General features: G+C 46.6%; 1 protein-coding gene across 3 annotated transcripts in view; it reads right to left on the bottom strand.

Moving 5' to 3' along the window:
- Window positions 1-3,548: 3,548 nt before the first annotated feature.
- The window catches only part of LOC132450956 (protein bicaudal D homolog 2-like), a 39,184-nt gene continuing 29,043 nt past the window's right edge, over window positions 3,549-13,689 (bottom strand). For 2 of the 3 annotated variants that reach the window (XM_060043328.1, XM_060043202.1), the window contains one exon: window positions 3,549-9,562. In XM_060043328.1, the coding sequence (XP_059899311.1) occupies window positions 9,169-9,562 (394 nt within the window). In that variant the 3' untranslated portion in view covers window positions 3,549-9,168. The remainder of the gene's footprint in view (window positions 9,563-13,689) is intronic. The other variant, XR_009523957.1, reaches the window with a different exon arrangement.

Below are 13,689 nucleotides of genomic sequence, written 5' to 3'. Positions count from 1 at the left end.
GGCGTTGCTTCTAATAATAAAGCGCATTTTATTTCCCATATTACACTCATGAGTACACAATTAATCTGCAACAGTCTGTCTGTCTGTTTTTTGCAGCATAATTTGTTCTGCAGGATGCACTTCTGAAGCAGGCAGGTTTGTTTGGGTTGCGTTGCCGTTTCTGTGCAGAGTGTAGCTGATGTAGTGCTGCACATGTCACTGTGGACTCAGAGGGGTCGAGTGATTTGCGGATGACTGAACTCATGTCTTAAACAGGCTCAGAGCCCCCGGAGCACTGGGTCCTGGCTGCACTGTGGGTATGAGTGTGAGTGTGTGTGTGAGCGTGTGCGTGTGCGTGTGCGTGTGCGTGTGTGTGTGTGTGTGTGTGTGTGTGTGTGTGTGTGTGTGTCTGTGTGTGGAGAGAGACTGTGGTGTGTGTGTGTGTGTGTGTGTGTGTGTGTGTGTGTGTGTGTGTGTGTGTGTGTGTGTGGGGGGGGGGGGGGGGGGGGGGGGGGGGGGTGCACAGTGAACCCCCCTGAGACACATCCTCTCCTCCTCCGCTTCCTAGGGGCTCAGAAGCCACGTCTACACAACACACCATTCACTGAGGGAGGGGGACGCAGGGAGAGGGAGGGAGGGAGGGAGAGAGAGGGGGAGAGGGCGAGAGATATGCATAAAGAGAGAGGGAAAGAGAGAGAGAGAGATAGAGAGGGAGCGAGGGAGAGAAAGAGAGAGGGATAGAGAGAGAGGGAGAGAAAGAGAGAGGGTTTATAGAGAGAGAGGGAGAGAAAGAGAGAGAGAGAGAGAGAGAGAGAGAGAGAGAGAGAGAGAGGGAGAGAAAGAGAGAGGGTTATAGAGAGAGAGAGAGGGTTATAGAGAGAGAGGGGGGAGAGGCGGAAAAAAAGTTTGAGGGGAGAGAGACAGAAAGAGAGAGAAAGAAAATTAAGCTGAAAAGTAGGGGACCCAAAGCGAGAAAAGACAAAGAATAAATGGAAGATAGATAGATCAGCAGCAGTTGCTGATGAAAGAAGAAACGTGGAATGTGAGAGTGTGCTTTTCCACACCTCAACCCCCCCTGGTGTGAACCTCCCGATCGTACGACTAATCACACCCGCATCGCGCCGCTCGCTCCTCTTTCATTAGCACACGACGCAGCCCTCCTGTGCAAATTAAACCACCGGGCCTGTTGAGCCGGCACTAGACGTGTGTATTGGGTGTGGGTGTGTATTGTGTGTGTATTGTGCTCTGTGACGCAGCCAAACGTCACCAGAATGATACCTATGGGACCCATGTGTGACTCATACATTATAGGGAGGGAGACGATGATGATGATGATGTTGTGGATTATGATTTTCACACCCATAGTTTCAAGACTGTCAGGAGTGAAAAATGTTTCTGAATGCATTAATGAGATTCAGTGAAACTCATTCTTATTCAGAAGTTAATCCGCCCTGCATGGTTCATGTCTCATTCACAGCGTTGGCTTAAGGTAACGTACAAGTAGGATATACAGTATTCAATGGCCGTCTATGAATATTTGGGTGTGTGTGGATGTTTTGATGTGTGTTATGACGTTAGGTTGCATTTTAACGAGCACGGTTATCAGGGTACACTGCAAAATGAATGTCACTCAACGTCTTTTTTGCCTGAATAAACAAAGGTTTGATTGATGGATGTGTGTGTGTGTGTGCGTCTGTCTGTTTGTCTTTGTGCGTGTGTGTGTGTTGGGGGGGGGGGGGATTGAAGATGATACTTCAGCAGCCAAGAAGTGGTATGTTTGTCTCTCTGACAGCTGAGGTTGTTTGTACGTGTTGTTTTGCTCTTTTCTGGGGCTGTTTTGCCTCACCAGATGCACTCTGTGTGCTTTCCTGGTTCTTTGCTCTCCAAATGTCCACGTGAAATAAGAACGTCACATGATGATGTCTCCGGCTGACGTGCAGAAAGAAGGCTCTTTGTGAGAAACCTTTGGTTTAGAAGGCCTCCAAGAACACACTTAGAAACGCACAAATTATGGTTTCCCCGCAGCAAAAACCCAGAGACACACACTCACACACACACACACACGCATCCAAAAAGCGAGCTCAACCGTGGAGGTAAAAGGTGCCAACACAATAATCTTTTTAAAACCTTCCGTAAACCTTCCCCCCTTAATAAGAATGCTGCTGACACAAATAGGGATTTGTGTGTGTGTGTGTGTGTGTGCGTGCCAGTGAGCCTGTGTGTGTAGCGTCTGTTACAGAGACACCATGTGGTGAAACAGGATCCTGCACAAGTGAGCGCAGAGACAGCTGAGGGAGTGAAGGCCCTTGTGCTGCTCCGTCTCCACGGCACCTGACTGAGCGGAGTGGGCGGGCAGTACTGGAACCCGGGTCCCTGTCCCTCGCGCAGACGGGCGAGGCGTGAGGAAGACCAACAACAATAGACTGCACTGTCTCCGGCGGTGGTGATGTCATAGGCAAATCCCCCATCAACTGCCCCCCCCCCCCCCCCCTTTTATGCCTTTCATAATTGGCATTAAGAAATGTATGGTTGGTGTGGTGACAGGCGTAGGCTGTTTATTAAGTTATCAAAGTGAAGACTCAAACCACATGACAGTCATAGGGAGAGGGTCATGTTTCTGTCACCGGATGATCTGGAGGCAGAAACGTCTTGCATTGCAACGTCACTATAGGCTCCATTTTACTTTTCCCTCCCTCCCACCATACAGAGAGACACAGTAACTATATAAACTAATCTAAGTAAGTGCAAGTTTGGTTCCAAATTAGATTGGCTTGTTTCTAGTGTAAAATTTGGAAAATTGTAGAAGGCAAAGCGTGACATCTTTGTTGTAGGATTCTGGGATTTTATGGGGACATCAGAGGACATTGGACTGTTAAAGTTACACGTTATCGTCGATTCCTTTCCGCGAAATTGAGCCCCTTCCAACGATTTTCCAGTTGAACAACTCCAGAGGAAGCGGAGAGAGAGAGAGGGGGGGGGGGGGGGGGGGGGGTAGAGAGAAGGAGAGAGATTTAATCTATAGGCTGAAATGCCCCCCGGGGATGCAACAGGAAGTGGAGGAGTACCCCAGGTCGGGGGCCGGTCAGTGTTTGTTTCTTGACTTTAATTTAGCGTGGGGAAGGTCAGAGACCATTGGAAAAACCAGGGAAGTAACATCGGATGATGAAATACAACAAGGCAGAGCAAGGCCGCCGGGAAAAGGTTGAAATATGAGAAAGGAGAGAAAAGAGAGAGGAACAGACCGAGAAAGAGACGGACGGACCCAGAGGGGGGAGTAGAAGGGGCTGGTTGACTTCTTATTTCTCTGGGTGTGGGTGTGCATTGTGTGAAACGTGATCGCGTCCCCGAGTCTCTGGGACAGCTGGGAAGTCACTCCAGCCTTTTCCCAGGCCTGAGCTCCTCCAGCTGGGAACACTCTGGGACGAGGCTGGGCCGGAGCCGGCAGCCTGGGACTGCTGCTGCACACTCAGCTGTGGGGTTAACCCTTCAGAGCACAGCAAGACGGCACACACCCACGTACATATGGATATATACATACACACAGACAAAACCCACACAAGACACATCTCTGGACTTTAAGTTACCTTTATTCTTTTTTTTCTCGTTTTTTTTCTTAACCAGTATGACTACCCCTTACACAAACCATATCTCTCCTGGAAAACAAACAACACTTTTCATAGCGGTATTTCAGCAGTAATACATACGAGACAAAAGACTCGTCTTTTTTTCCTTTTCAATTCTATTTTTGTTTTTTTCTTCTCACCCATTACAAAGTTATACGTTTGTTTTACAATTCTGTGTAAAGGTCCCATAACTGAAAAAAACATGCAAATGACATTTAGCTGTAATCATTATGTCACTAATCATAACGCACATTATTGATAAGAATACAGTACTGCATGACAATTCAAATAAATACAGGTGAAGTCGTTATTTCATATAAAAAGGTATCAAACTCTCAATTATGGAGCAATACTGAACACAATATGACAATATAAAGTTTGCACAGCTAATGTATTATCACAATGCTAGTGCTTCCAGCAAACAGAAAACTTTGAGGTCTTTCAAAATGTAAAACAGTATCAGAATTGCACTTTATCTTTTTACGTTACTTTTTCCATATTTCAACTTTTAACGCCTCAACAAGCGAGCTTTGGCTATAATGGCACGGTTCAAGCTTGTTGATGCTAATTTAGTTTTCTGTTTCCTGAAAACATTAATGCTTAAAGATGATATAAAAAAGATCAACAATAATAAAAAAATACCACCATAATGAACGACGGAATGAAAAAATGCGCTCTCACATTTTCCTCCACAATACTATTGATATCACATTACCTTCACCATACATAGCTAGAGTTAGAGATGTTTCCAATAGCCAAACACATACATATCAGATGCATGGAGGGTGTTGTTCATTGGGATTTATTTGGGTTCCCAAAGTGTGAGAAAACCAATCAAAATAAAACATAACTTTTTTTTTTCTCAATATACCCCTGAATGTATTGTATGGACGACTGACCCACATGATTCCCTACAATTAATTTATTTTTATCGAGCCAATTTAAACTGTTTTTCGTTCTTGCAGATAGGGGTCGACCCTTCGCATTTATTGCTGCTCACAGTTACTTTGAACCCAACCCTTTAAAAATAAACATAAAATCCTAGTCTAAGATTCTCCCTTGAAACGATGAAAGGCACTACTGGTTGGAAACAAGAAACTAAACAAATCAGAAAACCGTATCACGTCCCTCGCGAGAGCCGTGGTCCAAACTAAGCCTTTCCCAATGACAAAAAATGTCCCTTTTCATATTCTTGATTCTGTTCAACCTAAACGGTGTACCATGATTTGGCACGATAAGCAAAGGGAGAATGGAACAATTCCAATTTGGAATTTTAATCGATGCACTTGTAGGGAATTCTGTTGGTCAGTGATCCACGTTCAGTGGAACGCCCTTCGGTAAGAAGCTGGGAAAAAAGCGTGTTTTTGTCACAGTTTTTTTTTCCTTAAACACAACTCACCTTCTTTTGAATCAAGAGCGTTGTCAAGTTTCAGCGCAATTTTTCGAACTATTCCTAGGAATAATAAATACACGAAAAACCCCAGAATTTGATCACCCTGGACTTTTTCTATCAGAGATCATAGTAGAACAAACATAAAGGCTAACGGACAGTGTAAATATATAACCAAGGAAAGAATAAACGTTTTAGATGGTTACAATTCTCACAGACAAAGTCAATTAGTAGGTTGTGGTTTGTGGCGCCTTCCCATATGCAAGAGGCGTTTGCTCATCACAACGTAGAAGTCACATAGGCCTATGATCCTATATATAGCCTACTATGTGTAGATATGGGAAAAAACTCAAACCACTCCACTACGAATTTCTCTGGTTAATAATAGTATGACATTTTCCTATATAATGAAAGTGCACTGAATAATACAAATAATAAAAACTAAAATCCAACATTAAAGTAGAAAAAATAGTTGTTATTACATTGAGAAACAACCTGTTTTCCTTTGCCTTTAAATTGAGGGGTAATTATAATATTGAAGTCACTCATAAATTTCCCACGGAAAGTGTGAGCCTTGTACTTAGAAATCCTGGCTTCTTGCAGCACCAATTAAAGAAGTGAAGTTTAGCTTGATTCCCATCCATGTCATATTGCATAGCTTAAATGAGACAGCAATGGGGGGAATACAATTAGAAATCTAGCTTTTTGACTGTTTTCATCGTTTGGTTTTCGGCTGGTGTTGCCTTGATATCCTCAAGTCCAAATTATCTATGCTGTGCTAACCTTCGGCGAAACCGATTCAGCAGTGAGAATCGACCTTGTGTCGGTACCTCCTCATCCGGGCAGAACTACTGCAATAACTGGAACAAATGAAGAAAGAAACAACACATCATTAAGGTGAGCATGCTTCCTCTTATGAGTATTAGTGAAAACTGTAGTTTAACAGGGAGGAGCTTGTCACCTCTTTCGAGAAAGAAGACACAGTGACTTGTCGTTAGTCATGGCAAACAGAAAGCAGGATCCGAGTTAGTCACCCTGAGCCAGTGTTAAAATAAAGCTTATTATCGGATGCATAAAATGCGGGGCCGACTACAAGCGAGATCACCAAGCAGAAGCCGCTAAGAAGCCAGTGACTCGCTAGTACAACGTTCATTCACTTCCGGGGCAGTTGAAACATCACCCCGCAACCAAAGCAAAGGAGAAAGGCATCACCCAGTGTGACGTGCTGGTTAATAATCATAACAATAACAACAACGAGTGAGTTGTGTATTTCACATGCATTTGACATCAATCAGAGATCTGACGATGGACAACTCAGCAAAACGTATTGACGAGTGGGCGGAGCATGTTAGCACAGAGGTAGGAGGAGCTTATTTAAATATTAAAGTGGCAGGTCGTTATGGCGACAGATAAGCTAGACGTTGAATTCAAACTGTATGAAACTATATCCATAACAGGTTATAATCTGAGTACATCCTGGGTTGTTGGGTCTAACTACCGCTCAGTGGTTCCACAGAGCATATGCTAGCATTTAGGGGTAACATTTAGACTCTATGTCCCTTGGAAAGTAATTAGTTGATTCAAGGCTAACTCAATGACCATGATCAAGACCAGATTCCTGGTTATCTGTGCTAGCATGTTTAGTTTCTTATGCTAGCTTTCTTCACTAGCCTCCTTCTCTAGCTCCCTGCTCCCGGAGCTCCTCGGAAAGTTTTCATCCCTCCGCTTTCAAGAAATATTTACGCAAAAGAAAAAGAAACCCAATATGCCACTCTTAAAAGTTCATTAAAATGTATAACTAAATTAGAAAAGAGTGAGTGAACATGGACCTCCAGAGGAACTTCTCTTCCCCTTAGCCTTTCACTCAGTATGGTGGAATAGCTGTGTCCGTCTCTACACTGCGTGCCTGTTACCTATGGATGTGCTCTTAAGCAGGGTTGGCGCCTTACGTTTTCTGCAATAGAAACAAGCTCCCTCCCTATGTCCCTGAGAGGAAGAAATACTGCAGAGCGATCCTGCAAGATCCTAACCTGAACGCGGTCGTATCAAGAATATAATTGGGGATTTATTCGTACTCGGTATAGTTAGAAAAAAGCAAACACTTTGATTCATCTTGCAGGATCTCCGTACATCAACCCTGCTTTTTCGCATCATAAAGCCTATGTGTTTATGATCCACAAGCAGTACTTTGAATTATCTATACAAGCCCCACTCGTATTGGTTCTTTGTATATGCGCAAGGGTTTAAAGCTATTTTAGATACTAAGACAGTACATAGGTTTATCCTCACACACCCAGAAACAAAGGGACCCCTCTTTGTGAAAATATATACAAACAAGGGTCACAATGCTGAAGATTATGACACACACACACACACACACACACACACACACACACACACACACACACACACACACACACACACACACACACACACACACACACACACACACACACACACACACACACACACACACAAGCAAGATGTATGCAATGCGTGAGGACGTTACCTGACATAAAAGATTCCCCACAATCCCTCTTTTTTTAGTTAAAGGGTGAGTGGCGATGTGTGGTGAACAAGCGTCTGACAATCTGTAAAAAGAGTCATATGGGGGCGAACAAGTGACAAGACAAAGGTTAGAGACACCAGGCGTGTGTGTTTCCAAACCACATCAACACACACATGATATCAGAGCTTTAAGGTCAGCTTCCAAGCATAATGGGGAGAAGGGACGGTGTATTACATCATCAGGTGGACAGGGCGTTACATAAATGTAGATAAATATATATTTCAGGTGATTCGGGTCGGCAGGCACTTTGACTCGTGTCTGACGATGGTCGGTTTTTTTTCCCCGATAGCAGATTTAGGATCCAAAATCGTTTGGATTTGTGCTCTTTTAGGATTTGCATTTCATAAAATTTGTGTAAAGAAAACAAAACAAAAAAACCTGCATTTTCAATAAAAACTTGTTTTATCTGTTTCACAGCAATCCAGATATCGTCGATATCGCGACGACCTCTGACCAAGCGCACTTGAATTTAGCTATGGAGACCGATTCGTCAGAAGCCATAGTCCAGGCAGGGAGAAGCCTGCCTGGGTTCCAACCGACAACCGAATAACCTGTCTGTTCTTTACAATGTAGAGCCCTGTAGCACATGGGTTTAGATCACACGTCTGAACACAGATACACTGTTGGAAAAATAAATTAAAAAAAGCTTATGAGCATTTCAGCTGCAAAGCCATGCAATTTCTAGTACTGATCATCATCACTACCAAATTGGTGTACAAGCATATTAAAAACAATCCCGTAATTACAAAATAAAATATAAAAACTATATGTGGTCACAGGTGCTCCTTCTCATCCGGTCCGCTGAAGCAATTCGTCAGCTAACCCACTTGTGACTTTGAATTTCGGTCGAGAATGCTCCCAGGGCAAGGGCTTGCCGTCGGAGATTGCATATTTTTCCTTTATTTCTTTTTTGTTCATGTAAACATTAATCAGTGACCTGATTGGACAGTGGGTTGCCGGGGCAACAGGCGGGTCCTGGGGATTGGCCAGGACACCGAGAAGGTAACGGGGGGTCGTTTCATCAAGGAGCACCCTCGCCAGCAGACAAGCCTAAGGGTAGAAGACGTCACACTCTGAACCAAGGCCGAGAGCGTGACGCCCCCTTCACATATCCCCCGCCCCCCCCCCCCCCCCACCCCCCCCCACAGCCTTGACCGCATGACAGTGACCCGGCGGTACAGGGAGGGGGCTCGGAAGACACCTACGCACAAAGCGGGCCACCGTTTTACACCCTACGCACGGGCACCAGGACGGTGGCGAAGTATAGACACCCAATAATATCCACAAAAACCATCCCGACTACGACCACAGGGGGGCACACTCCTTATATACCACACACCGAAATGTGTACCGCCCCGCGCCCCGTCCGACACCTAGCACACACACTGTACACACACCTGCATTCCCCCTGTAGCGGATACACCAACAGGCAACGAGCAGCCGGTAAGCACGGGGAGGCTAGACACGCCCAGAGGGGCGGACGAACAAGCAAGCGAGTGGGGCTTTTATTCACTAAAGCCAGGGGGGAGGGAGGTGACCCCCCCCCCCCCTCTGTACACAGCGGTCCCGTTGAGGGGGGTCCTATCAGACACCCGGTCTCCCAGTCCTCAGTCGCAGTAGATCTTGTACTTCTCGCTGCAGAAGACCACGGGGCCTCCCATGATGCCGTTGGGCAGGACGTTGCTGATCTCTGGGCGGCCAGAGCCGGCGCAGGTGAGGCTCTGACTTACGTGGGGGGGATTGGGCGTGGCGGCCCCAGAGGTGGCGGTGGCGGCGGCGGCGGCGGCAGCGGCTGCCGCCCGCCCACGGCCCTTGGCCCGGCTGGCGGCGCCCCCGCGGCGGGTCTGCTCGTGGTCGAACTCCAGGTCCTCCAGCCGCTGCGTGAGCGCCAGCTTCTGCTGGATGGCCATACGCAGCAGGGAGTTGAGGGTCTTCTTCTCGTCCTCGGCCGCCGACAGCTGCCGCTGCATGGCGTCCAGCTGCGTGACGTACTCGTCACAGCTGCAGGAGGGCAGAACGAATAGAAGGGTTGGTTTATTAGAAGATTTACGTTTTTTCTTTACTTCCTATAATCAGCAGGGGGCAGTAGCAGCTTCCATAATCAAATTAGACAGCGATGATGAATTAAGATGAAACGGGAAGTCCCTAATTAGGAATTCAGATTTAAAAATCACAATTGTCAACTTGTTATTTGATGCATTTATTTAATTGTGACATTAAGAAAAGTATAATGAAAAGATGTAGCATTTGTATCACGACCTTTCACCTAGTTGGGCAGTATCCCCAACCACCACTAGGTGGAGCCCTACACCCAAACAAAAACGACCTGGATACCTCACCTAACCTCCCATCATTATATTATCTTCCGTTATCAGCATTTTTCAAACCATTAAGTAGTTAGTATTTCAGGTATCAATCAAATACAATGACAATATTAACGTGCCAATATGCAGAAATGCAGAAACTGCTAAAACACTGTTTAAGTTATTTTCCCCCTCATTGGAGGAGCTGCTAGGGGTGGAAGTCATGGGGGTATTGAAACATTCATGAGGTGCGACGTTAAAGTACGCCATTTTAGAGGTTATCTGAATGCCAGGAGAAGGCGTGTGTACCTGGAGGCCCTTAATAATAGATCACAGACACAAAAGCATGAACACATTAACCTACAGGGTCTCCATGGAGATTCCCTTCCTCCGGATCCTAGAGACCAAACAGGAGGACGGGGAGGAAGAGGAGGAGGCGATGGAGAGACTCGATAAGTGAAGATGAGTTGGAGAATGGAAAGTCCATGACTGAAGGCTAGAGCTCCAATTTTGGGAAGATACGTTAGCAAGATTGATAGCCTTTATATAGTAATGGATACACCATCCATATCAGTCTGAAGCATGCCATTCCATTCGAGTCATCGTCTGCCGTTTTGGAAAAAAGCCCCCAGCGATGAATTATGGCCTCATCACACCCTCGTCTCCCTTTGCCCTTCAATGTGAGAGTGTGTGTTGGACATGTGTGTTTCGAAGCGTTGACAGGTGTATAAACTGGGTCATCTGCCGTAATATGAAGGCACATCTCTGTCTCGCTCTCCCCATGCCCCCTGCTCATCGCCATGAGCTCTGTCCTTTTCTCCCTCACCAGCAGATTCTTGCTTTCCCTCTTCAACCACCTTCCGAATTTCTGTATCTCTCGATCTCCGCCTCGTCTTTTTCTCACTGCATTTCCTGGTCGCTCTCCCTCCCTCAAGCTTCCTCCCCTCTCCCCCTCTTTCTCACTGTGGTTAACGGGTTTCTTTCTCTCCCTCTCTCTCTCTCTCTCTCTCGCCGTCTCCCTCCCTCTCCATTATCCGTTGTGTTAGGCTGCTGACCGGACCGTTTGAAGGGGCGTTCTTCAAGACAGGACCGCCACACCTCAGTGGAGGGAGCGGCAGGCCCCTCAACCTTGTTTACAAGCGGTATACAACGCTGTAGGCTCATGTCATTTAGCCTCTGTTTAACATGTTTTCTTTAGAAAAAATACCACTCGCCCTGAAGTATTGCTAGTAAAAGAGTATATTTACTCTGTGTGGGTTCACTCACTGTGCCTGAAGCTAATGGAGATGTACTCACAAGCCTCGCTCACAAAACCTACACAGCAACACAGTTTTATTCCCATATCTTCAAATACTCACATCCACACTTCTGATTGGTCAACTCAAAAGGTCTCAATGTTTTGTTTTGGCTGGAGCCCATTGGCCGGCAGAGGCCGGCCAATGGGCTCCAGCCAAAGCAAAACATTGACACTGTTGTCGTGTTCTGAGCATGTGGAGGGGGTAGGGTGGAGGGGTGGTGGGTGGTGCTCTCTGAACTCGTAACCTCAGCCGGCTAGCCCAGGGCGAACGCACACCTTGCCCCCTCGCCTTGTGTCCGAGGGGTTTGATTCCCAGTGGGACACACAGCTGGACAATGAGGATCAGTGCTGCTTCATTACACCCAGTGTGGGGCGGCGGGCTCTCCCTGTGAGGAGCAGCAGCACTTAATGAGGGAGGGGACGGCCGGCGGGGGGCCGCAGGGAGGGTCTGGGAGCTTTTTCCCGGGAAAGAAAATCAGGGTCTCTGTTGTCGGAATGAGCTGAACACAATGGAGGCCTTTCTTAGGGCCGGCTGGACGAGGGGTGTGTGTGTGTGTGTGTGTGTGTGTGTGTGTGTGTGTGTACACTCTCACGGATGAACACTTGCCACATTCAAAACATTGAATCCCTCGAGGCTGGTTTACATTTTAGTCTGACGTCAGGCGATAGGCTTTCTACCTTAAAACAAAGCTGTGCATGTACCAACCACTCCACTCCACACACACATACATAAACACCAACAAACACACGTATAAGTCACTTACCACACTCATGTGTAAATAGCAGTAGCAACATGCTTAAATACGTGTTGTGTGTCAAAATGTTGCCCTTACACAACCCCATCCCCCAAACCGGCTTTTCAGACACTTCTGTTGTCTGCTCCTCATTGGTCATGGATGGTGGGCCATCATAAAGAGTGTGTGTGTGTGGATATGTTTTTGTGTGTGTGTGTGTGTGTGTGTGTCTGTTTGTGTATGCGTTGGATGTGTATGAGTGTGTGGTCAACAAAAATACAAACCAGTCGTAGATATAATGAGTGCGTGTGTTAGAGGAACTCAATTTGGTTCACTCTCTGACCAAGAAGAAAGAGCAGGAACGTGTTGAGGCATATCGCTGGAATGTAAGGGGGTCGGAGATTATACTGTCGAACATGACACCAGTACAGCACAGACTGCTGCTGGAAAAACATACGCCTTTGTGCAACCTCCCGCACACACCCACACAGCAACAGCATAAGCTAACTCAAGATAACATACATGGCTACGTGTTGATCCAAGTGGATTACACATTGTGATTAAAACAACAACAAGATCCTCCCGAAGTGGACCACGGTCTGCAACATCTCTGCAATCTTAATCCATGACCACCCCTTCCTTCCTCCCCCCTCTCACTCTTTTTGTCCAGAATACTAGCAGTCCCGGGGTCTGGCGGAAGAGGGGGGGGTATGAAGGGGCAGAAGAGGAGACGGGGAGTGTGGGAAACCTCTGCCAAGCCGGTCCCCTGGCCCCTCAGAGGGGCCTTCGTCCTTCTCCCGGTCCCACTCCAACCCAGCAGCATCTGGGCCCTCATTTACATACCAATAACACCGTAAACAGACTCTACGTTAGCCCTGCCTGGCGTGTTCGCTCCCCTAAATCACTGGCAGGCTAATAGGCAGTGGCCTTTTACAACCTTCAAACACACATGGTGTGTGTACGTGTGTGTGTGTTTAGGGAAGACATTGATTTAACACAGCGCGTTCCATTCCCTTACACGGGCAGCATGCCGAGCAGTAATGGCTGTCTGCCGTCTACAGACACACCGAGACACATCCTAGACGGCATCCTACACAGAGTTTGACAATAAACCTTCTGCTCAACACCACTTCTATTTCTATTTAGCCACGTCACTTCCATTGAGCGTCCCACTCCCACCCACAATGTCTGGATGTCTGATTATCTGCACTGCACCAAAACTGTCATGACAACGCAATGTCTTATATATATGCTGACGCAGACGTTCTCCTCCTGTTACTAATTGAGCCTGTGCAGGAATATGGACTGACTTCGGCACATTCAACCTGAAATGGAGAAAGGTAGGTATTGAATGGCAGCCAGGCGGGTGAGATGAAGGGCAAGGGAGAACATGATGCCCACAGCATCAACAATGTCTTGTTTACCACGGACCAGAGAGGCCTTTGAACGCAGCAGTGGGCAGTGACCAACACCGGGTATGAAGAAACATGGAGGAAACTCTGTTTTGGACTTGTGTGTTGTTTGAGTGATGAGCTTTAAGCCTTACATGCGTTTGTTGTTATTGTCACAACAATAGACCCAGCCCCCGACACACACACACTCCAAACCCTGTGTATTGCAAGCTGAGGTAGGGATTACAAACAAACCTTTGGCCTGCTTCTTATAGGAATCAGGAAGCTTAATGATGGGGTAAGCAGCACCTCCCTCTGATCTCCACACACACACACACACACACACACACACACACACACACACACACACACACACACACACACACACACACACACACACACA

This window comes from Gadus macrocephalus, chromosome 1 (genome assembly GCF_031168955.1).
Source record: "Gadus macrocephalus chromosome 1, ASM3116895v1".
Lineage (NCBI taxonomy): Eukaryota > Metazoa > Chordata > Actinopteri > Gadiformes > Gadidae > Gadus > Gadus macrocephalus.
This window is presented reverse-complemented; position numbering and strand designations above follow the sequence as displayed.